This window comes from Echeneis naucrates, chromosome 11, assembly GCF_900963305.1.
Source record: "Echeneis naucrates chromosome 11, fEcheNa1.1, whole genome shotgun sequence".
Classification (NCBI taxonomy): Eukaryota; Metazoa; Chordata; class Actinopteri; order Carangiformes; family Echeneidae; genus Echeneis; species Echeneis naucrates.
The window spans coordinates 3588134-3615837 of record NC_042521.1 but is presented as its reverse complement, the minus strand read 5'-3'; the positions used below and the strand labels follow the sequence as shown (position 1 = coordinate 3615837).

General features: G+C 45.9%; 1 protein-coding gene across 2 annotated transcripts in view; it reads left to right on the top strand.

The window, feature by feature from the left end:
* The window catches only part of nfatc1 (nuclear factor of activated T cells 1), a 42141-nt gene extending 14437 nt beyond the window's left edge, over nt 1-27704 (top strand). For both annotated transcript variants that reach the window (XM_029514695.1, XM_029514696.1), the window contains exons 4-10: nt 2009-2211; nt 3694-3866; nt 5661-5801; nt 14007-14062; nt 17083-17215; nt 19664-20281; nt 27552-27704. In XM_029514695.1, the coding sequence (XP_029370555.1) occupies nt 2009-2211; nt 3694-3866; nt 5661-5801; nt 14007-14062; nt 17083-17215; nt 19664-20281; nt 27552-27607 (1380 nt within the window). In that variant the 3' untranslated portion in view covers nt 27608-27704. The remainder of the gene's footprint in view (nt 1-2008; nt 2212-3693; nt 3867-5660; nt 5802-14006; nt 14063-17082; nt 17216-19663; nt 20282-27551) is intronic.

Sequence of the window (27704 nt, the reverse complement as noted above, 5' to 3'; positions counted from 1 at the left end):
ATTTTCTCACAAGTTGGTCCAGCTGATCCTCTCATTCAAAAAGTTTTTTTTTTTTTTCAAGTTCCCACATTGTATAAAGTCAGACTTCTGATATTGATGCTTAAATTTAAAAAAGCATCAAGCTGCTGAGTTTACAGTGAATGGGCAGTCAGGATTTCAGTGACTTTGTGATGTCACAACGAACGGCCATGGTTCAAACCGTTCAAATGCGTTAATGTCAGAGCTCAAAGTGACGCTGCAACGTAATACCAGCACTTTTTTTTTTTTTAATTTCACTCTTTCGGGTAATGCTTCTTTAACCAGTTGCTCTTTTCTGTGCTCTGTATTAACTACATTACCCAAAATGCATAGAGGGCCAGCTCACAGTAAGAGACCACATATCTCCTCTGATCATTGTGCAGTAACTCTGTTGGAGATCTGAACCCAAATAGAATCATATTCATAGTTTTGCAAAGAGATTTTTTTTTTTTTTTTTTTGGTAAATAAATAAATATTGCATAGAACAGTGAAATCATTCAGTGTCTTTGATTCACTTTAGAATTTAATAATGTTTTGCTTATATTGGCCGATTGGATTAGCAGGTCAGCCAATAAGAGGAGAGGCCCAACTGGATCGTTGACTTTGTTCCTGCAGAGACAAACCAGACATCAAAAACTGGCCTGAGATGGTTCTTGGTCGAAAAACCGCCACTACATCTTCTGTTGGATATCAAAATTGAATTAACTGCACACACAGCCACAGTCGTAATACTTGACCCTCACTGGCCAACAGTCCTCTCTAATTCAGACCTGATAACTGGAAATGTTTCAAGTGCGGCAAAAACTTTATTGAAAAGAACGGAAAGATTGTCGACTGCTGAGTGAAACAGGACCAAGTCCTTCCTGCGGTTTATTGACTGATTGGGGGGGGTTGGGGAAACGACATTAACTTAAAATTTAAAGCTCAACATTAACTTTTTTCTTTTTATTAATATATCATTATTGGGTTAGCCTTTATTGGAGGCAATGAAAATGTAGAATTTATTGTTTTTGAAGGCTGAAATGGTCCCAAGCACTTCGACTCTTTACGGCTGATAACAAGCGACAATGCGAACTAATCGTATGTGAAGTAAAAACACGCTGATTTGGGCTGATGACATTTTTATTGTAACGGCCGAATGAGGAAATAAAAACAAAAAACACAACACCAGATGATCTGCCATCTTTGCTGCAGTTTGAACTTGGAAGAAAAAGCCTCAGCAGTTTGTTCCTGTAATCTCCAGATTCTTTTTCATGGTATATTCCTGCGTTAGGGAACCTTTTATCGCCGGCTGTTTTGGTCTGATTGTGCTCCCTCAGCACGCTGTATGGATAACATACTTAACTGTCAGACAGTGTGTGAGTAGTAGCCCTGTTCTCAGATTTCAGCCTGCGGCTTCAGGCTTCATGCCTGCGCTCTGCAGTCTGGGTGGCTGAGGTCATCCTGGAACGAGGCCTCCTGTCAACCAACACCTATGGAGGTCTGGGAGCACTTCAGACTCTCTGGGTCGAACTCGGCAGCTACAGCGAGCGACACTTCTGCGCCGTATCCGGCTCCGTCGTGCCAGGATCATTTTACTGATAGTAATCGGAGCGGGGAGTCGCCGCCAGGAGCTTTGTCTCGACCCCGATCGGCCTGGGATCCGCGGGGCTGGCGTGACCTTGACTTTTCTGAAACACTAGAATGGTCTTGTCACGAGTCCAGTGCGGGGCTCACAAATCACAGCCCCGCTCGCTGTAGGTGGTTTTACTGGTCTCTGGCAGCGGCCGCCCCTGAGATTCAGCTACTGCAGCATCAACAACTTGGCAGAAACCGATGGAGGAAGCGAATGTAAATTAAAGAAGCTCCTAAATGGAGACGTTGTTGGAAACCCCTCACACTGAGAGCCTGACCGCCAAAAGACCTGCGTTTGTTTTCGCCTAAGTGCGACTGGATGCTGTTTCAGGACTTAATCTGAACTGCGTGCTTTCTTTCCTCTCTCCCCTCTCAGCTCCACGGCTACATGGAGAGCGAGCCTCTGACCCTGCAGCTGTTCATCGGCACGGCTGACGACCGGCTGCTGAGGCCCCACGCCTTCTACCAGGTCCACCGCATCACCGGCAAGACCGTGTCCACCCCGAGCCACGAGGCCATGCACAACAACACCAAGGTGCTGGAGATCCCACTGCTGCCGGAGAACAACATGCGGGCCATGTGAGTATCAGAGGCCGGTTCAGTCTGAAAGAATCCAACATTTGTCTCGGACGTGGAGTTTCGTTAAACGGCTCAACTTCAGATTGAAATTTCATTCAGAGTTCGATTTAAGCCTTTTAGGGCCTCACACACAACTACTTTAAGGTTTGACATCCGCCATTTAAGACAAATGAAATCTTTATTTGTTTTCTGGGATTAGCTATGTTCATATTTAAGGGCTAAAGTTTGCTTTGCTTCATCTCTGCACAGCAGTGTGAGGCTTTACTTTTTCACCCCACTGTACACGCCCCCTGTAGTGTTTGGGTTTTTGAAAGCGTTGCCCTCTGCATCTCAGACCGCTGGCTTTCCCATTTTATGAGGCTCAGATATCAGATTACTGGGGAAGCTCAAAGCTGCTAACAGAGACCTGAGCTGCGGGGAACAGCCGCCTGCCTGCATCAGCACTTTCTCTGCCTTTTAATGGATGTAACACATAAACTCCTCTTATACAACGGCTGCACCTCGGGATATGGTTTCTCTTTTCTCACAGCGGACACGCCTCAGAGTGCTTAAAGTTTAGGCCAGGGATTTGTGGGAAATGTATTCATTTTGACAGGCACTCCAGTGTGATGTATGGAAGTTTTATTATGCGGTATAGAATACAGGCGTTTATTATATTTCTGAAATAGTTGTTATATGATTCAAGGCAGCGTGTCCTGAGTTCAATCATCAATCAGCATCAATTAAAATCCCTTCCATTATACGGCGAAGCCGAGGTTTAGGAGGTACGACTCCAATTAACTGAAAATAAATTCAATGATAGCTGTGGACCAGGAAACAAAAAAGTACTGCTCATCTCGGCCCTTTTCTTTCTAAAGCGTTTTCTCAGACGCCTCACGATGTGCTTTTGCACTCAGCCCCATCTGCGTAGGCAGAGAGCTGAACAGCTGGGGTCCTTAGCATCAACACCTGATTACTTCACCAGCGGAGCAGACCCCGGTGTCTGGCAGGAAGAATGTTAGGGAGTGCTCAATGTGTGTAAAAGTTGACATTAACTAGGCTGTGAGGAATGTGGCATCAAGTAGCACAGCGATGGAAAAGCCAGAAACTGTTGGGAGAAGCCGGAGGTATGAAAACGTTAAGATGAGTGCAGACTTTGACACAGCAGCAGATGATTGCTGTAAGATCTGTGGAAACAGTATCTAAGACACGATCTCTTCTGGATCATTACAAAGACGCACCTGATTTATTAAACCTTCACATGCAATTTGAATCTCCTCTTGAGGTTGCTGGTGTTCATCTTTTCTTTTGACATGTCTGCAAACTCCTTCAGGACCGTGTTAATGGAGTCCAGAGTAAAGATCACTCTTGATTTGGCTGCAGAAACGTATAAATCACCACCTGATTAACTGCACCAGTATATATGTCGTAAATTCTAATAGCGATTTCCCTCGTGGACAGACGGACTTTGGCAGAATCCTCATCTTTTGTCTCCTCTAACAGAATCGACTGCGCGGGGATCTTGAAGCTGCGTAACTCAGACATCGAGCTGCGAAAGGGGGAGACGGACATCGGACGCAAGAACACACGTGTGCGAATGGTTTTCAGGATCCACATCAACCAGGCCACGGGGAGAACGGTGTCGTTGCAAGTGGCATCCAATCCCATTGAGTGCTGTGAGTCCCTGAACGCCTCGCGAGCAGCCTTTCAGTTTCACTTCCATCAGGTTCAGGTTTTGTGTCCATGTCGAGGCTCATATTGTGCTGCCTATTTGGAAGTCAGTCCTCCCATTAGCAACAATTATAACTTTGTTGTCGACATTCATGTTCCCCAGAGGATGAATCCTAATAACAGTATGCCGTCATCACTGTTTTAATGAGCCCAGTGCAGCAAATGTTGGCGTGCAAACGAAACGCGAAAGTCAGACGTTAATGTTCTGAACGTTAGCAGTGTTAGCGCCGCTGCAGCTTCACAGAGCTGCTAACATGATGGTAGACTTTATTCCTTGTAACATGAGACACTTTAACCATCTCAGGCCTCTAATTCTGACTCAAATCAAACAATCTGCGGTTAGAAGGAGAAAAAAAAACAAAAAAACGATGGTTTTGCTTAAAGTGCTCATAACTCAGAGGAACATGACACATGAGAAGAGGGATAACAGGAAATAAGGAAACTTTAACAATCCGTCAAAGGTCATTTTTCAAACAAAACTACCAAACAGTTGCTGCTTCCAGCTTCTTAAATTGAGGATTTGCTGCTTTTGTCAGTTTTTTTATGTCTCAAAATTAAACACTGTCAGGTTTTGAGCAGTTTGTCAAACAAAACAAACAGTTTGAAGTTCGGCCCATTGGCCTACGTAACGTTTAACAATTTATAGCTCACCGAAGAGAAAATAAATTTAAAGACAGATTACTGTGACTCTCAGTCATGCTGGTCAGTCAGGAAAAGTTGAATCGAGGACGAGATAAGACTTGCTCGATGCAGCTTTTGGTGGAGCTGTTGCAGACACGGTGCATGTGGTTGTGAGCTACATTTTAACTTGACACTGTTTGTCTGCGTAAAGGCCATTTAATCCTTTTGCTCGATAAACTCCATTGACTCTCTGCGCTGCACTAAAGTTGACCTTTCACTGGACCGGGACAAACCGAGGCAGATCAACCACTTTATGTGGGTCTGGCACCGAGAGCTGCCATACAGATTAAGTCTTATGAGGTAAATGAAAGACAGTAGTTAAACCATGATCTCAGCTCCTTGAAATAGACCATTGTTAGTTTCTGAACGGCTGCCACGGAGCAATTGTTTTTGACCAGAATTCACTTTGTGTGCGAGAGAAGCAGAACAACAGGCAGAGGCAAAGAAACACGTAGATATGGGAAGGATTGATGGTTTCCAAAGACCAAGAATTAGAGTTTGATCCAAATCAGAAAACAGCAGCGTCAAATTACAAAAAGATGATCCTCACATGAAAAGAATATTCAAGTTTTATTGAACTATTTGTGTGTCCCGGTCAATCATGATGAAATTACAGATAACTTTCTCAAGAGAGACGGGGCCAAGACATCAGTATTACATTTAGACAGAAAAAAAAAGGGTTTGCAGATATATTATAGCAAGTAATAGATCAATTCAGGAAAACTGAAAGCAAGGAAGGAACGAGAAGAGCAGGCCAAAAGGTAACGGAGACAGGCAGAGCAGAGAGAATCTTAAACCAAACATTTGAGACTCAACTTCCACCCCAAATTAGAAGAAAACAAATAAACACAACACAGAGCCTCTCTCCGTGCTGACGGGCAAAGTGGGAGTTTAATTCTCACACGAGGAGGCTGAGGTTTACAGCTGTGCCGACAGCTCGGCGAAAACTGTCTAGGTAGTGATTCAGCCTCGGTCTGGATGCTCAGGTCTGCATGGGGAGTGGGTGTGTATTAGCCGAGCGATGAGTCCGGTTCTTTTCCCTCCCTCCCCTCCCACAGCCCAGAGATCGGCCCAGGAGCTGCCGCTGGTGGATAAGCAGAGCTCGGAGACGTGTCCCGCCCCCGGAGGGGAGACGATGCTCCTCGACGGACACAACTTCCAGCACGACTCCAAGGTGGTGTTTGTGGAAAAGGCTCAAGGTAAAAGGGGAGGAGATCTGGACTAATAGCTGCATCGTCTCAACACAGATGTGTGTGTGTGTGTGTGTGTGTGTGTGTGCGTCTGTTGCTGGAGAAACACCAAGACTGCTCCCTCCCTCTCTCCTTCTCTCCTTCTCTCCTTCTTCTCCCCCCGCCGTCAAAATATCCTCCATCCTGCCAGAGTGCCACATGTGGTGCACATTAATGCGCTGTATTTTTAACCCAGCAGATTTACATTTGCAGAAGTTTCCATTGCCTGTTCAGCAGAGGAATGGATCACAAATGCAGCATGTGTTGTGTGTCTGTGTCTGTGTGTGTTGGCCGTGCACATGGTGTGGGTGCACACACATTTGTGTGTGTGTGTGCCATGCCTCAGTATTTATTTCTCCTCTCCTGACTTTAAGCTCTTTTGGTTTGGAGGGAGCGCCGACTGCTCCCAGATGTTGATACGCGGACGTTTACAAACAGCAATTTCCTTGATTAGCTTTAGCAAAAAGCAACGTGAGGCTCAGTTTGGGCCGAAGCTGAGCACTGTAAACACGTGTGATCCTATCAGCCGCGGTGACTCATTCAAAAAACAGAAAAAAGAAAAAGAGGGAAGCCTTTTCATTGTTCCACCTGTGAGAGGAAGAAGTCAAGGCTGGCCTCTCTCTCTCTCTCTCTCTCTCTCTCCGCTGCACCGCACAACACAGCAGTGAATTTGTTTTTGAAAACAGGAAGTGTTATATGAGCTCAGGCCTCGCTCCTCTTTTCCTGACCTCATCGATTAACCCTGATCTCTTCCGGAGAGAAGAGCAGATCACAGACATGGAGTTTCTCACAGACAAAACCCACCCTGGAGCTGATTTAAGCCTCAATCAACAGACCAAAAATAAATAAATTCCTGCTATCTGGAGCAGAAATGATCCATTACAAAGAAAGAACGAGGCCTGTGCGTATATGTAGATAAGATAAGATCTTTACTATCCATTAGATTTGCATAAAAGGATTATTATTACAGCACACAAACAAAAATCCATCATCCAGCAAACAGACAGTTCAGTAAATAATGAAATAAGGAATCATCAGGATGTAACTTTTTGAAATCTGCACTGGCAGATGAGAGAACATCTGCACACTCCATTATTCACAGCACGGCCTTCACTTCTTTTACTGAGTTCCAGGTGATTTGAATAGACCTTAATTTGATGTCTCCTCACTTCAAAAGGTTCAAAAAATGAAACCTTTAGTCATTATCTTATCTCATCGCGCTCCAAATGAAGCCCCCCCCCCTTCCTCCCGCTGTGGTAGAGTCCAACCAATAGTTTGACTGAAGCTGCTCGTTTTTGTTTTGGAAAAAGGCTGATTACAGTTTGGGTCAGCAGCAGCAGCAGCTCTGTGAATCTGACTGGATTTAGGGCCATGTGCTGTCCATGGGTGTGCTCCCTTGTTTTTGATGAGGGTTTCCCCGCGTCTGGCACCAGCATCAGATTCCTGGGCAATCCTACCATGGAAACAACCCTTAAGCCAGGCTTCCACAACACCCCCCGCTCCCTTCCTCCTCCTCCTCCTCCTCCTCCTCCTCCTCTCACTTCCCTCCATCCTTCCACCTCTCTATCCAAACTGCCTCTGTGCCACCAGCCCTCAGTTCACTGAGTCCCAGAGCTGTGAGCTCTGTCTCCTTTACAGCTGCTGCCTGTATAAATAGATCAGGTAAATAGATACAGCGAAGACGTCCCCGGTCTCTGAGGGGGAAAACGGCACGGCTGATATTTTCAGATACAGTGCAAGAACATTCACAGCACGCAAAACAACTAATTTGTATTTTGTAAAAACCTGATCGAATTAGTACATTTAATCTGCTTTTATTGCTATTTTCTCCTTCAGAGGTAGAGCTCTGAGAAACACTTTAACAGTCAAACTCATAAATCCAGAGTGTTTTTTGTTTTTTTTCTTGCCATAAAGAGCTGAAGCATTTAATTTTACCGATGCACAATTTTCCTGCAAATTTCCCAATTAAGCACGCTCACAAAAGCTGCAGTAAAAAAACACGTGGGAATTGACAGATGCAAATAATCCCCGGAGTTTTTGTGTTTTGCATATATCCTTTACTGCGTGTGTGTGTGCAGTTGTAGAGTTATACGACGGGTCGCCCTGCTTTAAGAAGCTGCCAACCAACTAAAAGTTTCATTTGTTTTGGTTTCTGTTTTAGTGTCCGACGGTCTGAATGATATTTCCACTCTGCTGACAAAAGAGAATCTGGGGAAACGCTGGTGTGAGAGCCGACGTGTGCTCTCGTGTTCACGTACAGTGTCGTATTCATGTTTCCAAGTGTGTTGTTGCTGCGACTGGTGACTCACGCCGAACGAGGAAATCCTTGTTTCTCACACACACACACACACACACACACCTGCTCCACAGTCTGAAAACAGTAACAGTTCCCATCTGCCCCCCCCCGCCTTTGGTTTCCTGCCTCCATGCTGCCTCGGTGGAGGAGAACCAGAGATAACATCCCTCTGCTTGTCACTCGTAGTTACAGCCAATCAAGTGGTCAGAGATTACCTTGAGGCCTCGGTGCCGCAGACATCAGCCGGTAATCTAAACCCCCAACTCGGTCACACCTCGCTTTCATTCACCCAGAAGATTCGGCCTCTGATAAGTCACTCGCCCCAATTTGGGGAATATTTATTCAATTCTGCTTTTTTTATGGTTAGCCGTTGGACGACTTGTCAGACGTCATCTATTGTCTGTAAGCGCGGGCTGAAGTCCAAATGAAAATGAAAAACGTGGCGGGGGGAAAATAGCTTGAGCTTGGTTGGCTTTAAAAAAAAAAATTAAGCATATTTATGAAATCTGACAAACCTGAGAACGTCCCATGTGAGAGCCACGGGGGTCAAAGTTGCTTTGGGAATGCATTTATATGGCTGTAATACTTCATACTGCAGCATCCTACAGGGAAGCATTCAATGACAGACAGTAGCTGAAGGTCGATGGTTGACCTGGGAAAATGGAGGGAAATGTGCGGTCGTCACAGGGAACATTGTGTATGCTTCAGTTTGTTTGGTTTCCCTTCGTGAACCTCTGCCTGTTCCCTGATTCAATTTCTTCTTCGACTTCCCCTTGGTGTTTTTATTAAAGTGTGGTTTTCTGCTCAGTATTTCCTCACCATGATTGATAACAGCTTCATTTGAATGAGAGATCCTGAAGGAAATCCTTGCAGAGGAGAAAGGCGCCCCCCCCGCGACGAAAAGATCGCTCTAACATCTGGTCAGTTGTGTTGGAGAGCCGCCTGGTCGGCTGCAGCCTGTATCGCTGTCAATAACTCTGCAGCTCTGATCTGTTTCCTCAGCCGCGACTGTAGCTGCGTTTTTTTGAGTTGACCCGTCCTCCTCCTCGCCATTTGGCGTCCCAAGGAGTCGGGACTCCGAGCAGGTAGACAGACCAAGGTTCCCGCTTTGGCCTCGGACACCCCAGAAAGTCTAAATCTAACTGCCGTTGGCCGAGGCAGCTGTAGGAGTAAAAAGGGCCTGAAAGCTGAACTGTGGGAGGATTATCGTGCCAGATGGCGTCTGGAGTCACCTGTAGAAAGTCACAGATAACCATCTGCCTTTAAAGCCACGAGGGCAGGACGACAGAAAGGCAACAGTGGAGGGAATTAGGTTGTTTTTAACCAGCTGGGTTGGCTGCGCTGGCTTTGAGCTGTGGAGCTGTGGTCATGTTTGGTTGGAGGCGGGAGGGGAGGGGTGGCTTTTCCTCGGTGGCGCACATGGTCAGCGGGCTTTGGTTTCGCTGCATTCACAGAACAATGGTTTCCACTCAAAGCCGTTTCAGCGGTTTGGCTGCCTCCGACACTTCTCAGAACAATGGCTGTTTTCATAAACAAATCAATTACAGCCGCATAAACAGCAGGGATTATGTTTTCATAAATTACAGTGTATGATTCATAAAAATCACAGGCCCCCTTTGAGGAAGTCCAGAGCCCGGTTTCCTGATGAAACGGCCTGCCCTGCGTCCGAATGACGAGGCGCCACCGTAGCTGTGAGCGGCGCGGCTGCATTTGGCGGTATCTGCCACCCTTTATCAGCTCGGAGTGGGCCCGAGGCTCCTGCACCGCCACCGCCGCCGCCACCCCGCAGCAACCTCCCAAATCCTGTGTGCTCGCTGGGGGAAGCAGGAAGGAAGAAGTCGCAGTCATCAGTCAGAGGACAAGGGGAGTCTTTCAGCGTGCCACATGAGCCAGGGCAGAGCATGTGTTTATATTTACTGTACGTTATGAGGGCTTGGGCACACGCCACCCCGCTGTTTCACTCTGGGCACCGAAGTTTCACTCCACCCAGCCCCAATTAAGGAGCACAAGGAGCTGTTTGATTCCCTTTACAAACCCAACATGACAAATAACCGTATTGTATATTGTTTGTTCCCCCTGCGGCTGCCATGACTCTGAACAGCACACGGCCGCCGCTGTGTCACTGACTGCTCTGCGTTATGTCTGCTCTGAGAAAGCAACGATTTGTATAGGCCATCGCTAACGAAATGTGAAGGCTGGGACGCTGCCAAGGCGGAGGGAGTTTGGGCGTAGTGAGAGCTGGAGAGGGGGCGGCGGGTTTGTACGGTCGGGGTGGTTTCTGGGGAGGGTTTTTTTTTTTTTTTTTTAGCTTGTTTAACTTCGATAGCGGGCCAAGGAGTCAGAAACCAAGTTGTGCTCATTGAAGTTTGTAGGAGGGGAGCTGGAGAGTCAGTGCTACTGAAGTCTTTTTCAGTGGGTTGGTGCAGATGTTGACCTATAACTGTGGAACATTCTGTGGTTATCAATAATCCTGCACACTCTTTTCAAACAAAGGCAAGGAGCCTTTTTTATTTTACTTATTTATTTTTTAAAAGGCCCTCTAGAAGTTTCCTGGCAATCAGTAACCGGGCACAGACAACAAATTGCTCAATTGAAAAAATTTCTATCTCTGGACTGATGTGAGAAATGAGTCAGAGAAAGAGGAAAGCAGACGACGAGGGGAAACTGAGAGAGGAGATCTGAAAAACATGTTTACCTCTCGTGGATTGACGTAGACGGCAAAGGCTTCCCTTCTGGAGATGTTCCCAAAGTGAAGAGAGTCAGCGAGAGGCAGAGTGGGAGGGAAGACACAGACAGACGGCGACTGCACTTTTGGCACCAACTGCTTTTAAAAAGTCGAAGTTTAGGGAGTAATGCTTAGTGTTGGATCACCAAACACTGTGAATAACTTCTTAGCCGAAGAAATTGAACTGAATCATTTAATCAGTTCGCTGTGAGTGAGCGTGCAGCAACACACTCACACACCGAGCGGGATCGACGTCATCCATGTTGCGCGGAGGCCATTTTTGTACCTTGGAGTCAGCACAACAATCAGCGTCCTGGTTCATCCAGTGGTTTCACTTCCAGAGCGCCACGAAGACAAACAGCACCTTCAAGTTCTCTTTTGTTTTATCACACTGTGCTGGCAAACACATTAAAAGCACAAGACCAACATTCAGAGATTCAAAGAGAGAGAGTCGCTTCTTCACTTCTCATCCGAGGGAGTTTAAAAAGATCAAGATTTATAAAATGGGGTTTGGTGTGTTTGTCAAAGTGACAGCACTTCGCCTCCAGAAGCCAGCGGTCGTGAAGAAAATATAGAAAAAGATAAATTTCTGTGTTTCAGTTCAGTGAGCGCAGAATGAATCTTTTTAATGAACCGGCTGAAGTGATCCAGGAAAATCACTAATGAAGTCAAAAGAGGACATTTTGGTCATTATAAAGTAACTCAGTAAATGGAAGTTTTAGTCTGGAGTAAAATACACGCTGTATTATTTTGAAAATGAGAAAATCAAAACTGTGTAGAATAAAATGTCTAAAAATAATAATCTCCTCTGGACATATGCGTCCTTCAAGCAGAGAGCCTTCCTGCCAAGCATCCTGTACAACTTCCTGTATGACGAGCTGTGTTCCTCTTCGTTTCTGTTGTTTACTCGGGGGTTTCCTCGCAACATGGCTCGTTTGATCCACAGTGCCACACATCGTGTCTGCTCACAGAGCGATTCTGTTTACATGTGATATCTCAGGCTGAAAAAGATTTTCTCCTTTTCCTAAATCATTTAGGAGAAGGACCTTTTTTTTTTTTTTTATTTTAGATATGGTTAGACCTTGTTTTTGAACATACCAGCATCAGAAATATACACAGAAGACGGTGAGGAGGGATAAATGGTCTGCTGCATCCCTCCCCTCAGCCTCTGTGACCGGATTATCGTACCCGGTCTCACCTCGGTGTTCTGGGCTGCACAGTGCCGACAGAGGAGCAGTAAAAGCAGCCGGTTTTATCCAGAAAATCCAATTTTCAGTGGCAGAGCATCTTTAGACCCCTTCCTGTTACTCTCTGCAGCCATTTGCACCTCTTCAGTTTATGACTGTTTGGCGTTGTTTAGGTGGAACAGCTTAGAGAGCCACTGCAGATACAACACAACAATCTGCGGATGAATCATCGTCTGGAGCCGACGAAACGCTGAAATGTTATCAGACGAGGCTTCTGCTGCCAGGTGCGCCTCGAAATGCTCGAGCACATCAGCCTCACAGAGGTCTGGAGAAAATCCTGGCAAGAAACAAGAAGCAATGCTGAGACTGCAGCCATGTCCCAGTTCCACAAAATAACTGTCAGCAGGTGCACTGGAAAAGTGACTAAATTAAGTATAATCAATAAAGTCTGCGGGGCCGTTCATATTCAGAAAAATGTCTGAAAACATGCTTCCAGATTTGACAGCTCATTGCTCAGACTCGTTCCCCTCTTCGTCTCGTGCTGCACAGCAGCTGGTTGCTTTTCTGTGCAAACCTTTATTTTATGTTGAGGTGATTTGACTTCATCCTGCAGATCGGCAGTGAAAACTGCAGTCCACTGAGTGCCGGACAGGAAGGGTGGAAGTGCAGGAAAAGGGAAAGTGAGATGAAAACAGAGCAGTTTCTCCTCAGACATAATGGAAGCTGCCGCTGTGTTTGGGCACGTCCTCCATCTCTGCCACCTCGCTGCCCCCCCCCCCCCCCCCACACACACACACAAACAGGACGTCCCCCATCCATCCACACAGCCTCCACTTATCAGACCCGTTCAGCAACACGGCGCACATCTCATTCCGTCTTCCTCGGCGCACCAACCTTTTTTTCTGTAAACTGTGAAAATGGCTTCATGTGGAAAAGGAAACTGGAGCCATTGCTCGTCTTTTCGGGGCCTTATTAATGAGCCCAGGGGCTAAAAGGCAATCACAATGGTTTCCCTCTGTGTTTAATAAATTGGTAAAAATATAGTTGTACTCTGGCAGCGTGGCGCCGTAGTGGTTAGTGCTGTTTCGTGGGTTCGGTTCCCGGTCTGAGGCCTTTCTGTTCCTCCCACCGTCCGAAGACGCCATGTTTGGATGAATCTGTGACGTGTGAGTGCGAGTGGTTGTTGGTGTGTTGGCGACCTGTCCAGGGTGACCTGGGATTGGCTCCTCCTGTGACCTGGATATGGACAAACGGTAGATGAATCACACCTCATTGGGAAGAATGACAAATTAAGGCTGTGCTTTCCAGCAGCTCATTCGATGCCTATTTTTACAGCCTGATGGGAAAAACCTCTTTATTGTGGCGAGTTTAAGGGAGAGAGAGAAAAGAAAAAAAAAAAACACATTACCGAGAAAGGAGAAAAAATACCAATAGCATTCAACAATCATTATATGGGGATAACAGAAAGATTCCTATGAGACCACAAGAAATAAGGGGTTAGAAAAAGCTGAGGCGAGCTGTCAGTTTCCAGTCGCTGCGTATTAACTAACCAACCAGCTGCTCCGGCATGTAGGGATTCCACACGGCGATGAAGTCAAGGCTTCTCTCATCCACCAACGATGTCGCTCATCCCTCTGGTATGACTCTGGGTTTTTTGGGATTGCATCAGATTACTCTCACTCTCTCTTTCTCCCCCTCTCTGTGGGTTTTGTCGTCTCGTTCTCTCTTTCTGTCTCAGGTTTGTTAGACTGAGGATATGAGCTCATGAGCTGCGGGTCAGACAGACTGACGGTCGTGATAGCCTCAGTTTTATGTGTCACTGATGTAAGAGAGAACATTAACCACGCTCATTTGATGGCTTCATTTCTATTCGTGGCCAGAATAGGTGGACTGTTTTGTGATTTGTCATTGAAAAATCTTCTTTGTCCTCTTTCTCTCTCTCTCTCTCTCGTTTTTGTTTTTTTTAGATGGTCACCATCTCTGGGAGACCGAGGCCAAGGTTGAGAGAGATGCCTCAAAGCCTGTAAGTGATACTTATGACCCGACTATCATGACAAATCTGTTCTAATTCCTGGATGAAAGTGAGAGTAAAGCAGCTGTTCTCTGTCTTTTACTATTATCTAAGCCACAAAACATTTTCAGTCTTCACATTTAAACAAATAAAGATGTTCTGAGTAAAGTCAGCGGGATGGCTGGAGATCATCCTGCCGACTTCATCCGATGTGGATTTACAGAACACACAAGTCAGCATTTCACTTTAAAGGGCCAATTCAGCCTGAATATACGTAAAGTCGTTCACTTTAAAGGCTCGTTTCACCCTGAATGGGGGAAAAGCCTCTCTACCTGTCCGCAGTTGGAGATCCATCCACTTCCCCCTCAATCAGCAGACGCTGACTGAGCAGAGTGGTCCAAATTGCACTCAAACACATGAGCCTACAAAGACCCTAAGTTTTAATTTCCTGCTCCAGATATCTCGGATAATACATTTAAAAGAAACCGTCTGAAAAGACACCACAGAAATAAAAGAGGAATAGAAGAAGTTCATGATTCGGAGGTCAGAGGACAGAGTAAATGTGCTGAATGTAACCGAAAACTTGCTCCTGAAGTCATTAAAACAAATTCTCTTGCACTGATGAAATGAAAGGGCTCCGTGTGTCTGCCATTAAAACCAACAGGAGCTTGGAAGCAGCCAGCCGGCCTCCGTCTGAAGATAACACAATCCACCTAAAGCTGACTACCTGGCATATTAAACCTCGTTTATTTAATCCCTATAAAAACCGAGCTGAACAAATGACAGTTTTATGGAGTTACGCTGGATATGGTTGCGTCTGGACAGAGCCAGGCTCCATGTTACCCCCCTCCCACCTTTCCAGCCTTTCTGCTAAGCTAAGCTAACCAGCTGCTGGCCGGAGCTTCCTGTTTGCTGCAGACATGACAGAGATGTCGAAGCTTTCAGGAAGAAAGTGAATGAGCACATTTCCTAAAAAGATCTCCGTTTACACCCGGCGTGGCTCCCACAGACTTCATATGAGCACTGCAGAATATGGACGGAGTGGAAGTGGAGCTAGAATAAGACTTTAGGGGGGGCGTTGGGAAGAGCTGTATTGTGTTTCAAACGTGTGCAAAAGGTTTTCAAAAGTTCAACCTTCAACCTGTGGGAGTCTGAGCTTGGCAGCGTGTCCTGTCTTGGCCTGGGACAGCTGGGGGGGGGGGGGGGTTAGGGAGACAGACGGGGGGATTAGACAGTGTCTATATGTGAAGCGCTGCACCTGCTCCCAGTTTCTTCCCGTTGCAAAAACACATAGTTTATCTCCCTCCCTCACACACTCACACACTCGTACAGTGACTGCTGGGACACATCTGTCAGCTTGAATAGACAAAGCCCCCCCCCCCCCCCCCCCCACTCAGGCCAGTCTGCTGGATTGCTCCCATTTTAAACACTGACGCTGCCTTGGCCAGGTTTGACCTCTGCTGTTGCACCACGCCGCAGAACAAAACCACAGAGTGAGAATACCTCGCCACCTCCGTCACCTGTGCGGTCTGACCTCCTCCAACAGCGAGGCGAACGTGGGACAAAGTGGGGGGAGGGGGGGGGGGTCATTTAGTTTACTATTTTTGGAGGCATTTACATCAGAGTCCAAAAATGCTTGTTGCGTTTGTCAGGACTTTTTGCACAAATGAAAGGTCCACTCGCTCCTCTGCGAGTTGAGATGATGTATCACTACAACACCTGTGCACATAAAAACCCTCAAACGCATATGAATGATTCGACTGGAGTCCGATTTTTGGGTTTTAAAAATAAACTTGTTTTTCATAAATTGTAGAAACTGACATATTGGACACCTGCCTCGCGAGCGAAACGCTGCAAATGTTTCCTGTTCAACCTGGACACAATTAAAACTTACACCCAGAAAAGACAAAGTGTTTCCAGAGGTTTTTATCAGCTAATCCTCCGAAGGATCGGTGGATCGCGGTGAATAAGACGAGCCGAGAAAGCCTCATCTGGCTTCGCTTGACTTTACGACTGCAGTGATTTAAGAGGACGTGTGTCGGCTTTCACCTGTGCATGTCAGGGCCAGCCGTCCTCCAAAGCACAGCTCTGCAGACTGATGGCTTCCTCCCTGGCTACCGAGCAGCACCTCCAGCACACTCAGACATGTATATAGATATATATATATATTCTCACAGATGTGTTCACAGCCTGAACCTGGAGAACGCCGTCCTCGCTGGCCTTCGCTCCCTCGTCAGACAGCAGGAAGCTCTGCCGGGGAAATAAACTATGTGGACACTCCCGAGTTCAACTCATTCACGTCAGCCCAGTTATTCACTGTTCAAACAACCGGGCCTCTCTGTTCGCTCGACTTCATGGTCTCGTCTGGGACTGCAACCAGATTTTTTTTAGATTTCATCCACGCACATGCACAACTTAAGGTCAAAAGGAGGCGTACAGATCCAAATCCTGACCCCCCCCCCCCCCCCCCCCCCCCCCCGTCTCTCCCTGCAAACAAAGTCAGAAACAATACAAAAAATCTAATATGCGTGCATTAATGACACGCAATAGTTTTTCCATCTTAAACCACTAAAAAAATTAATGTGTTTCTCATCTTCAAACTTGGCAAAGATGTTTTTCTGCATAGCTGCCCCCTGCAGCTATGAAGGAGCAGGAGTGATGAATAAAGGAGCCTCAGTTTCTCCTTTTCCTTCCCTCTTTTCTTTTTTCTTAACCCATGGAGAGGTATCTTTATGTGTTTATGAAAACAATGACCGGACCAGAAATGGTTGTGTTCGTAACCTTTTGCTCGTTGCTGTTTGCATCAGCACAAAGGCCTTTTTATATTTAACATAAGATGAAATAACTCAGTTGTTCCCAGCAGGCGAGCTACGTGCTACAGCAGCACACAAGACCCGAGGAGGCGAAGGAAAGGAGAATAATAAACTGATAATACCAAGCAGATGAAAGTACAGATAAACGAACAAGAGAGCTTTATTATTCATAATGACGCCAAACATTTCTACTTTCTGATCAAATGTGTTGCTTCGCAGAATTCGCTCCTGGTTGAAATCCCCCCGTATCGGAACCAAAGACTCTCCACTCCGGTCCACGTCAACTTCTACGTCTGCAACGGCAAGAGGAAACGAAGCCAGTATCAGCGCTTCACCTACATCCCCGCCAGCGGTAACTCTGCCTACTGATCTTGATTGAACATGTAAAGCTGCTCAGGGTGAGCAGCGCCAATGTCCTCAGAGTCCAACAGATCTGGCTTTTAGTAAATAATGCTTTAAAAGGCCAACACGGGTCAGCACTTCTCTGGAAGGACAGAGATAAGGAACTCGTCTTGGTGGGCGGATTTTTGCAGGATGGAGCTGTGACTCCTCTCTGATGAAGTTGCATCATCCAAACAAAGAGAATTTCAAATAATATTATCACTGTGATTTTACAGCTGGCCAGAAATATGGACGCAGAATGTGAGTCAGATTAGAAACATCAAGGGAGCAGATAGTGGAGGCTAAATTATGCTGCTGTAGCTTTGGTGACCTTGATGACTTCGTTCTGATGAAACTGTTGTAAAAAAGTCATCAGGATCTCGTACAGCTCAGCCTTTCTTTTACTTTCCCATCTTCACTGTTGGATTTTTGACTTTCATATCCCAGACAAATTAGAAACACTTCAGCCCGGACTTTATGTCTGAAGATGAGACCAAACTGTTTGTATTCCCTCGTGTCTGGTGGTTTATGCTTGGGAGGAACAAAGTCATTTTATAATTCCTCCGTTCTGAGGACGTAAAAAAAATCCATGAAATGTGTTATTTTCCGTACCTGTAGCTCCACGAACACTGCAGCGACTGGACAAGTGTGCGGAAAGGGGCGTGGGAAAAGCATATTATTTCAATAGAGAATCTACTGCCAAGCCAAATATAAACGCTGACCCACGAAACTGAAATGAAAAAAAAAAAAAAAAGAAAGAAGAAACCACTGCTAATTGAGCTCTGGGCTCGGAGCGAAAATCCAGTGGGTGGTTCAAAGCTGTGATTCAGGCGAAGTGGCCCAGCCCTGTGCGTGGGCGACGGAGTGCCCCACCGTGAAAGTGGAGCATTGTCCTCAGGACGCAGAGAGTCAAAGGGAGGGGACAGACAGAGAGGGGGGGGGGCAGCTCGTCTGGTCAGTGTCTCCTAAAGGGTGAGGGACAAGAACCAGAGGGCAGCGAGAGGGGAAAAAATGATTAAAACTCCATTTTTCCTGTTTGGTTCTGCACCAGAATTACATCATGTTAGCTTTTTTTTTTTTTTTTTTTTTTTGTGCAACAGCAGCAGGTGTGACAAAAACAACAGATTTATTTTGGGACACGCAGCACACACGGCTGATTTTCACCGTCCGGAAGCACAAAGGGCAGCCGCTCTTTTGTGGCAAGGCAAACATTTGCATTTCTGCTGCCTTTTCTGTGCATCTGCCTCTCCTCCACGGGCAGACAGACACACTTCCTCCAAGAAGGCCCAAAATAGGGGTGCGTTTGCTATTTTAAGTCCTGCGGTCGGTGTAACCATCTCATCGCAGTTCCTCTTTTACAGTTGTTGACAGTGGAGCCTTCACTAAGGCATGACGTGTCCCAGTTTCACTCCTTTTCGTCTAATTGGTCCCTTATTCAGCCTGGCACACCCTGTAAAATTAAAAATATCTTTTTCGAGAGACATCCCGAAGCAGCTGTAGTCATGAAAAACACGAAAGAGTCAGATAAACAACTAAACAACAGTGTGCATCAGTGAAATGTAAGAATAAAAACTCGTGCTCGAGGAAGAATAAAGTAATAAAAGTAATTTACTGCCTGAGCTTTTGGATTCAAACACATGTTTCGTATTATAATCAAAAACAGCTTCATCTCAGCCATGAAGAGAAGAAATAGATCCAATTCAGCGATGCAGCGATGAAGCTCGGGGTCAGAGCCGCGCTGTCGTTTGCTTGTAACTGGACTGTGACGCTTGTTATATAAGGCCGATGTCGTGTCAGGAGCTACGGCGGCAGATTGATGGCCCACATTTGAAAATTCAGTGTCCAACATGTTTTCTGCGCTGGAATCTGGACCGGCAGCCAAGATCACAGCGACTCGAGAACAAGCCCTGCCTCATTTGAACTCAGCAATAACCACAATCCACCGACGCGCTTCTCGGGCCACCATTTTGTCTTTCTCAGCTGAATCCAGAGTCCAAAAAGCAGCTTCAAACTTTCTCTCTGTGTCTCAATGAGCCAGCAGTAATTTATTTTTAATGAGTGAACCCTGCTGACTGTGAAGCTGCTGCCGGAGCGACATATTTCATATCACACATTTAATGGATATTAGCACCAGAGCGGGATCCAAAGAAAATAGAGCTTTTATTGTAGACGCTGCTGGATGTTTCTCATGTTGATGAGTCATCCCCCTTTTTTTTTTTTTCCTCATCTTTTTTTTAGTTTAGTGAATATTTTCAGCTGGGTGGGAGAGCTCAGGCGCAGACACAGAGACTCATTGATGCGAGTGTTTGTTTGGCAGCGGGTCTCCTAGCCACAAACCCACTCACACATGCAGGAAGGTTGCTATGTGTGTTTACTCATTTAGCTTTTCCTCCTTCTGTTCTTCCTCCTCCTGCCTCAGTTCCAACAATAAAGACGGAGCCACGTGACGACTACGACGCCCCGTTGGTGTGCACCCAGCACGGCTCCGCCCTGGCCTTGCACCCGAAGCCGTACTTCCCCTCCCAGGTCGTGCCCCCGATGATGACCTCTGACCCCAGGGTTGGCGGGGCTTACCCTGTCGGCCAGCAGAGACTGACAGCCAAGCCCTCCTCGCTGCCGACCTCCTCTTCTCCGAGCACCAGCCCCAAACTGCACGACCTCACGCCGTCGCCTTTCTCCAAGTGCCTCCCTGCCGGCCCGGCGGTCCCCCATCAGGGCCCCCAGTCCCCGATCTCTCACATCTCCATCATCCAGGAGGCCCCCGGGCGCTACCAGCTGCCCAGCCTCTACCCGCCCAGCAGCTCCTCCTCCTCCCCGACCTCGCAGCCGTCCACGCCGACCGACGCTGCCTTCTCTCCGGCCCACTGCATGACGCCAGCCCAGCCGGTCGGCGGCAGCACCAGCCCCGGCGCCCAGCAGCACGCCAAAGTGCCAGACAGAGGGCGACCCTCCCTCCAGGAGGACGGCAGCCCCCCGACGCTGGCCGTCAGCATCAAACAAGAACCGCAGGAGCTGGACCAGATGTACCTCGATGATGGTGAGCGAAAACGTTTCACTGCTCACTTCTGCTTAGATTTCTAGTGTATGGAAAAAATTAGCAGCGAGCAGCCGTTCCAACACTCTAATTAACTACACAAAAAGCTTTTTTTTTATTACCTTCCAGCATAAAGGACCATTATATCTGCAGGTGCTGATGGCATTTTTGATCAGTATCACATGTCTCGCCGGTCCCTTTGCCAGGAGCTCAAACATTAAACCTTGAAACCTCAGTTTTCAGCTTTCGTTTTGGCTGAAATCTCCTCACCTATTATTATTTAAAGGAGTAGTTCAACATTTTTTTCCTTTTGAATACCTGGCTTCACTGTGAAAGTGTGATGTAGTGTTTGCATTGGTTGCGTGCTAGGCCCCTGCAGGAGAGGTGGGTAGCTGTGGGAGTGATGGCCGTGCCAAAACATTTTATCACTGCCGTTGGGAGTTCCTACTTTTACTGGAATAGATCCTGTCCAAAGTCCTGCATCTCACTTTTTGTGGTTCCTCTTTCCTTCGCTGTCAGCGTTCTTCGTAATCTGACTTCTGAGGTAATTAGATCAAAGAGGCCTGGTGGTCTCGTATTTGATATATTTGGCGTTAAATCCTGCCCAGAGCTCCGTGATAAAATGGACATGACGCCCTTTTTATTTATCTCAGCTAGAGCGGGATTTTAGGAGCACAAACTTTATGATCTCACCACTCTGGCCCTCTGCACTCGCCGCTGAGGTTCGGGGGCCTTGTGTTCTGAGCTGCGGTGATTTGAAATAAATTGGATAAATGATCTTCCTCTGGGCAAGAAAAACCATGTCCTGGCTGCGACTGAGTCCCGATGAGGAGAGGAAGGGAGTGCAGTAAATGAAGAAACACTAACCAGCAGCTATCAGCACGCAGAGCGGCGGGGCTTTGATCCATCAGCAGAGCCCCTGCTGGACCGTCTGGCCCGGGCTTCCTGACGATGGCGAACGAGACGCTGCTGTCGGGCCGCAGACTGCAGGACTCAGACTGCTCCCATTGCCACTTCCTCTGAGCAGTCTGGGTAAATACATTAACACTTGTTAGCCGCGTCGGCAGAGACGTTTGGATGGCGGGAGCTTTAGATTTGATTTGTAATGATGTTGTAACGCGGTGCCACGGCCGCTCGTGTCTCTGGAGGATTTCTACCTTCAAAGGTATTAAAGCACCCCTCTGTAGCCATCATGGATATTTCTCAGGTGCCGTGCCCAAAATTACTCTTGTTTTTCTTGGCGAATTGAGGGAAATTTTACTGAACACTCCAAACTAAATGCGGCTTCTCACTTCATTAAAGCCCTTGGCAGAGATGAGAGCATTTTTTCTTTTCTCTTTTTTTTCAGGTGTGGAGTTCCTGTAATTTCTTGTCAAACATGCCTGTTAAACGCAAGCTGAGACCTTTAAGGAGCTGAGAGGCCGAGTGTCACTGAAAACACTCATTAAAAAAAGAACTGCGAGTGTGTTTCCAGCTGTTTTTCAGGATGTAATGATCCCTGCTTTAACTGTCGCCATTAACTTATTGAATTTAGCGCAATTTCGTTTTAATTTCACAACAATTTGGCGCAAATAGCATAAGTGAATAATTCAAGCACATGAATGCCGAACCACCCTGTCTTTAGACTTTAAATGGATGTGACACAGCCGGGTGTTTTTGATCTCAGCTTGTGGGCTCATTGTGTGGAACCAGAGCTGATGTCTTCGCCCTGTTTGAGCCGCTCTCACAGATTCATCAGGATCACCCTCCTTTTTTTTTTTTTTAAACGCCATCTCCAGAGAGCTCGCAAACTTGTCAGCTCATGGAAAGTCTGAATCGCTCTCTCTCTCTCTCTCTCTCTCTCTGGCCCGGAGCCGGAGCTATAGGCTGCAGGGTGAACAGTCCGGTCCATAAAACTTGCTGACTGGAGAGGTTTGTGTTCGTCCCCTTGGCTCTCAGAGAGTCTGGACGGAGGCGGCCAGAGCCGTACGTTATCCTGCACAGTGGTGCGCCCGAGACGTCGGTCAGCGGGAGGTAACATGAGCAAAACATGAACATTTTGAAGTCAGGTCTGAGCCTGAAATCCATTAAAGCGTGTTATTTTTATGAAGTGTTGTGGCCTTGTGAGAAGGCTTTAGATCATCACAGACGGAGTAGATGAGCGTAAATTTTGAGGCCTCTCTAACTGTCTTGTTCTTCCTCAGATGATCTGCAGCCACATACATCAAATATACAGCGCTGACTTTACATAAGATCTTACAGTAACAATTGGCATGAAATATTAGCTTTTCTTTTTCATCAGTTTCGGCTTTTTGGAGGATTATTTTTACTTACATTCGTCAGTATCCACATCTGTTACTCCTTGCACAGTTGCACGTATTGATTCTTCCGTAAATACAATAAATGGCCAGAAAGTAAAAAAGAAAATCATGATGTCATGTTGAAACCCTGCAATAAAAAACAACCCCAGTTTAAATACCGTTTATAAAACTATATAATAGATTTTTTTCCCCTGTTCTTTGTATTTTAAGACTTGACTTTGTGTTGTCAGTATCATTTCCAGGGAGGAGCATTAATCCGTTAAAACAAACTATACGTTTTCATTTACTAACTAGAAGCACAAAAGCTGCAGCTGACGTTGTTGGACGTATCTGTTCAGAAAACAAGTAACGAGTCATTTGTCTTCAAGTTCTGGGGACCACAGAAACATAAGAATCCATCCAGCGGTTATTGTGATGTTTTTGTTGGCTCACAGTCGGAGCACACATAGATATTATAGGACGGACTTTTATTTATTTTGACCGTTTATCTGGTCACTTATTGTATGAAAGAAGTGTCCTTGTGGTCATGTTTCGTCTGCTCTCTTCCTACAGCTCTTTTATTTTTTATAAAGGCTTACAGAGTTTTCTTCTCTATTGTCCGCTCATTTTCTTTTTAAATTATACCTGGAATAAAGAGAAAACTGGCGCAGGCTGCGGTGAACTACAGCTCGGCTCAGTGGGACTGACTTGCAGTAACCCAGTAGGAGCCTCGTAATGTGGGCCAAGAACATCTCGTGGCTTGTGGCCTGGACTTGACGTGGCATTAAACGGGGGTTTGTGGAGGAGGGGGTGGTTGTGGTATTTTCTGCCCCCACCCCTCTCCGCCTCCTCCACTCCTTCACAGTCTTTTCTCTCATTGTCTCTGTTCTGGTGTCTCAGCTGAGGCTGTTCATTATCTCGCCGTCGGATCACTTCCTCCTTCGTGTCGTGTTGTTGAAGGCCGGATCACGTTGATTCGTCGCAGCCCTTAATGAGGCAAACAGTGCTGACCTGCTAATTGTTTGGGAGTTCCTCATTCGGGGGGTTTCCTGGTCGGACCTCTGGTCTGTATCAGTCAGCTCCAGCTGCTGTCCACCTTCACGGGGCAGGAAACCAGTTCCTGGATTATTTCAAATCCAACGCCACCCTCCTGCTTTTAAACAACAGTGAAGTTAGACTCACTCTCCAGGTGATATTTATCTGAAAGAGGATTTTAGGATTATTTCAGAATCCGCAAATAATCCAGTGAAGGACGCATTCAGAATAATGTCCCTTCCAGTGAGCCTCTATTGTCTCTTAAATAGGGGACGAGAAAACAAACTCACCACAAGGTCTATTTAGGAGCTTTCAGTCATACCAGATGGTCTTCACCAGCAGTGGCCATGAAATATTTAATGTTTCTCCTCATCTGTGCTGGCATAGAAGAGTTTCAAAGTTTATTCTCGGCTTTGAAAACAGCAGTAAAGTAAATATTCTCACTAGAAGGTCCATTTAGCTGCTCTGATGGGTTTGGTTATGTCACCATCAGGTCCTGACCTCAGCTTTAAGGCCAAAGTCCTTACAGGAAAAGAATAAAATTGTGGGAAAAGTCCAACGACTGATGAAGACCATGTGATGAGTGAAAGCTCCAGAGCTGCAAACACAATGAGGTTGTTTTCTGATGTGAGGATTCACCCACTCAGAGCTACACATCAAATCAAAAGCCCAAAATGAAAAAACCAGAACTGCCGCCTCGAATGTGTTTATCGATGTTGACTTTGATGTTTGCACCATTTCTATCAGTCAAATGTCTCTTGAGCGGACCGATGTGGCTGAAGAGCCACGTGACACAGATGTCACACTGGTGCTGGGCCTATTTCTAGGACTATGTTGTAAACACACTTAGAGATCAATAGATTGACCTTCTTTTTTTTTTTCAATTAGATGCTCAACAACAAATGTGACGGCACGATGAAAAATGGGCCATGGCAACAGATGAGTAAACAGTAAATGTTGCGGCCTCAGTCGGACGGAAGATAAAGTTTTAGTGCCTGTCTTTTCTTTGTTTTATATCTGAGAAAACTTCTCTTTTTACCACTTCATCATGTGAAAGTCATCCTGCCACATGTGGCGCGTGAGGACGAATATCTGAATGGCATAATTCATCCGTGATTTTGACAGGCGAAGATATGACGCAACGCTTTTGCCGATGTCCTGGTGTCCAAAATTCGTCCCAGTTCTGAGTCCGCGTCGAAAACTCTGCGTAATAACGTCCCCTGACCTTAAAGGACACGTCCTTCCTCCTCCAGATGTGCAGAAGGTCAACGCCAGATCAGTTCAATCCGAGCACATCTGAATGTCTGTGTTTATTTCTTCCTCACAATATTGGTCATATTCACACGTTCACATGGCCGGTGGCGGCGTGCTGTCCGGCTACAGAACATTAAAAAGCACCTGACCTCAACGTTAACACAGAAAAATGGATCCCTCTCATCTTAGTATTCACATAACAGAGCAGCTACTGATGGAACTGAAGGTCAAAACGGTCAAAAATCCCACTGTAGATAAATGCACAGGAGTCGGCCTCGCCCATTCGCACACTAAAGGTCAGAACAGTTGGCTTGTAATTTAGCCCATTACCTAAAAACCTAAAAAACTGAAAAACAAACAACAGACCACAAGATTTTTAACGTCGGTTTTCTTCCTTCCAAGCTGCTTTTCAACACAGAAGCAATTAAATCAATATGCCGAGACCAAAAACTTTTATATTTAGCACAGCTTCAACTTGTACTTGTGTGATAAAGCAGCTGTGAGAACAGACTATTACAGAACAAGTAAAAAAAAAAAAAAACAACGACCAACATTAAGTGTTTTGGCTAATGAACGTCGAAAAATAGACAAAACGCCACAGTCACAATTCCCCACAGGAGACATTTTCAAATGTCTTTATTTGTTCAACCCAAACCAAAAGATATTCAGTTAACACTGAAGGAAATTTTACACGTTTGAGAAGCTGGAATTAGCAAATATTTGTGGAATCAATGCTCAACTAATCAGTATTAAGTTCTTCTGTGTTCACGAGCTGCAGCATGTTGTTGGACAATTTAATCTAGGAGATAAAAAAACACTCGTGTTGATTGTGTATTTGATAGAGGAGGGAAACGTTTGCTTGAGAAAAAGTGAACCAGGATGTTGAGTCTCTCCTCATTTCTCCAATCTGCTAATTAAAGTGTGAGTGATTTGGAGCACCTGAATATGAAAGCCGCTGCTTCCCTCATGAGTTTTGTCCGCGCTGCCAAGTTCTCCACGAAGACGTATCGCTGCGAATCGCACCTTTTATTCTTAGTCACGTAATAACTTCAGTGTGTTTCTCTGACAGGCTCGTGTGAGATCGCTGCTGTTATCAAACCTCTCAGGAGGTCTCGCCTTTGTTTTATTAAGAGCAGTCAATCAACGCTTTACGGTCACGTCCAGACTCTGTAGCAGCTCCAGACTTTGGATGATTTGTGGTGCGTTTTGGCACCTTCACATTGATTTAAACAGTTTGATTTCCTCTCTGGTTGTTTGTGTATCTATCTGTAGCTGATGGGGACACTTGTTTTGTGTGTGTTTTGTTTTTAAACCCCCCCCTCACGCACTCTTCAACAGCTCAACTTCATTTTTCATGCTCGGAAGTGAGTGAGTGGTATTTCTGTTTGGAGGCAGTTGTGCCAATGCTGGGTCGCTGCCTGAGATGAAAATAAATGTTTAAAAAATAGATTTATTCCTTCCATTGTATGCATGTGTGTGTGCGGTCTCAGGTTTCCAGGCTGCTTTTCCAGCATCCGGTCAGTCATTCAGAGGGAATTCCTCCCTCAGCCCACTGGCTGGGATTCTGGAGGCCGGATCCAGAGGTGTCCCCCCCCCCCCCACATTTCTCATCCACGTGGGAGCTGAATGGATGGTGGGGGGTGAACCTGGACCCTGATACTGATTAGTAAAGTGAGAGTCACATGGGAAGGAGTTGTTTTCAAAGTAATAAATGAATAAAACAGATAAGAAGTGAAAAATGAACCGTCTCCTTCAGTGAGGCAGAAAAGCAAAATGTGACCGATGGGTCCTTTTCCTCTCTTATCAGCCGATTAATGTCGGTGTGTTTTTCTGGTGTAGCTGCTCTTGGATCATCCCACCTGTCCGCCAAAGCACACAGCTGATTAAAGCAGATAAACAAGTGCACCTGGATCCTTCAGAGACGGCGCGAGGTTGCATCATCTCTCCTGATAAAAAAGGGCCGGGGTGCTCAGCTATGAGCTGATTTCATTAGGTGGGCTCAGAGGAAATCTCAGAGCTCGGAGAACGATTTATTTATTACTGCATCAAGCCGTAAAGCTGCGCCGACAGATATTTAAATACTCGTGCAGAAAGTGTGTAAGGTGTAATATGAAAGGAGTTATTTATAGTGACCAACCAACATCCAATTATCGCCCGAGTCTGCACTTTCTCTCCGTGCCGTGAAGAGATTTAGTATCTTTCAGCTCCAGCTTTTTGGTTTTCTCGTCCCTGAGTGAAATGTTTTTGGTTCACAGTGTCGTGACAGAAGGACGTTACATTTTCATGAAAACATGATGTCAGCTAATTGATGTTGAGCAGGCGACGGGTGTTTTACAGCGTCTGTATTTCACACTTCCAGATGGGAAGTTGAAATTTTATTCATGTAGTTCATAATAACGCAGACATCTGTATCAGCTCTCGTCCTCGTCGACTTGTCCTGCTTACATTTGTGGAGATTAGTCACGATTAGCTTCACCTTTGTGCTGAGATCTGACTCTGTATGCAAATGTGTGCACCAAAAATGACATTTTTGCAGATTTCAACCATTTTTAAAGCTCCTGAAAAGTCTGAGCGCTAAATTCAAAATGAAATGTGATGGAAATATGTCCTGCTGAGATGATCAGAGTGCGAAGAGACACATGAACATTAAAATAATGTCATGTCATGCTGACTCTCTCCATTTCTCTCTCTCTTTTCATTTCCAGTCAACGAGATCATCAGGAACGACTTGTCGAGCATCTCCGTCCACAGTCATGCATAGTTTCCCATCAGCGACAAAACTGACACGGTAAACAAACATAAAAAAAATAAATAAAAAAAACAAACAAAAAACTAAAAAAAAAAAAAAAAAAAAAAAA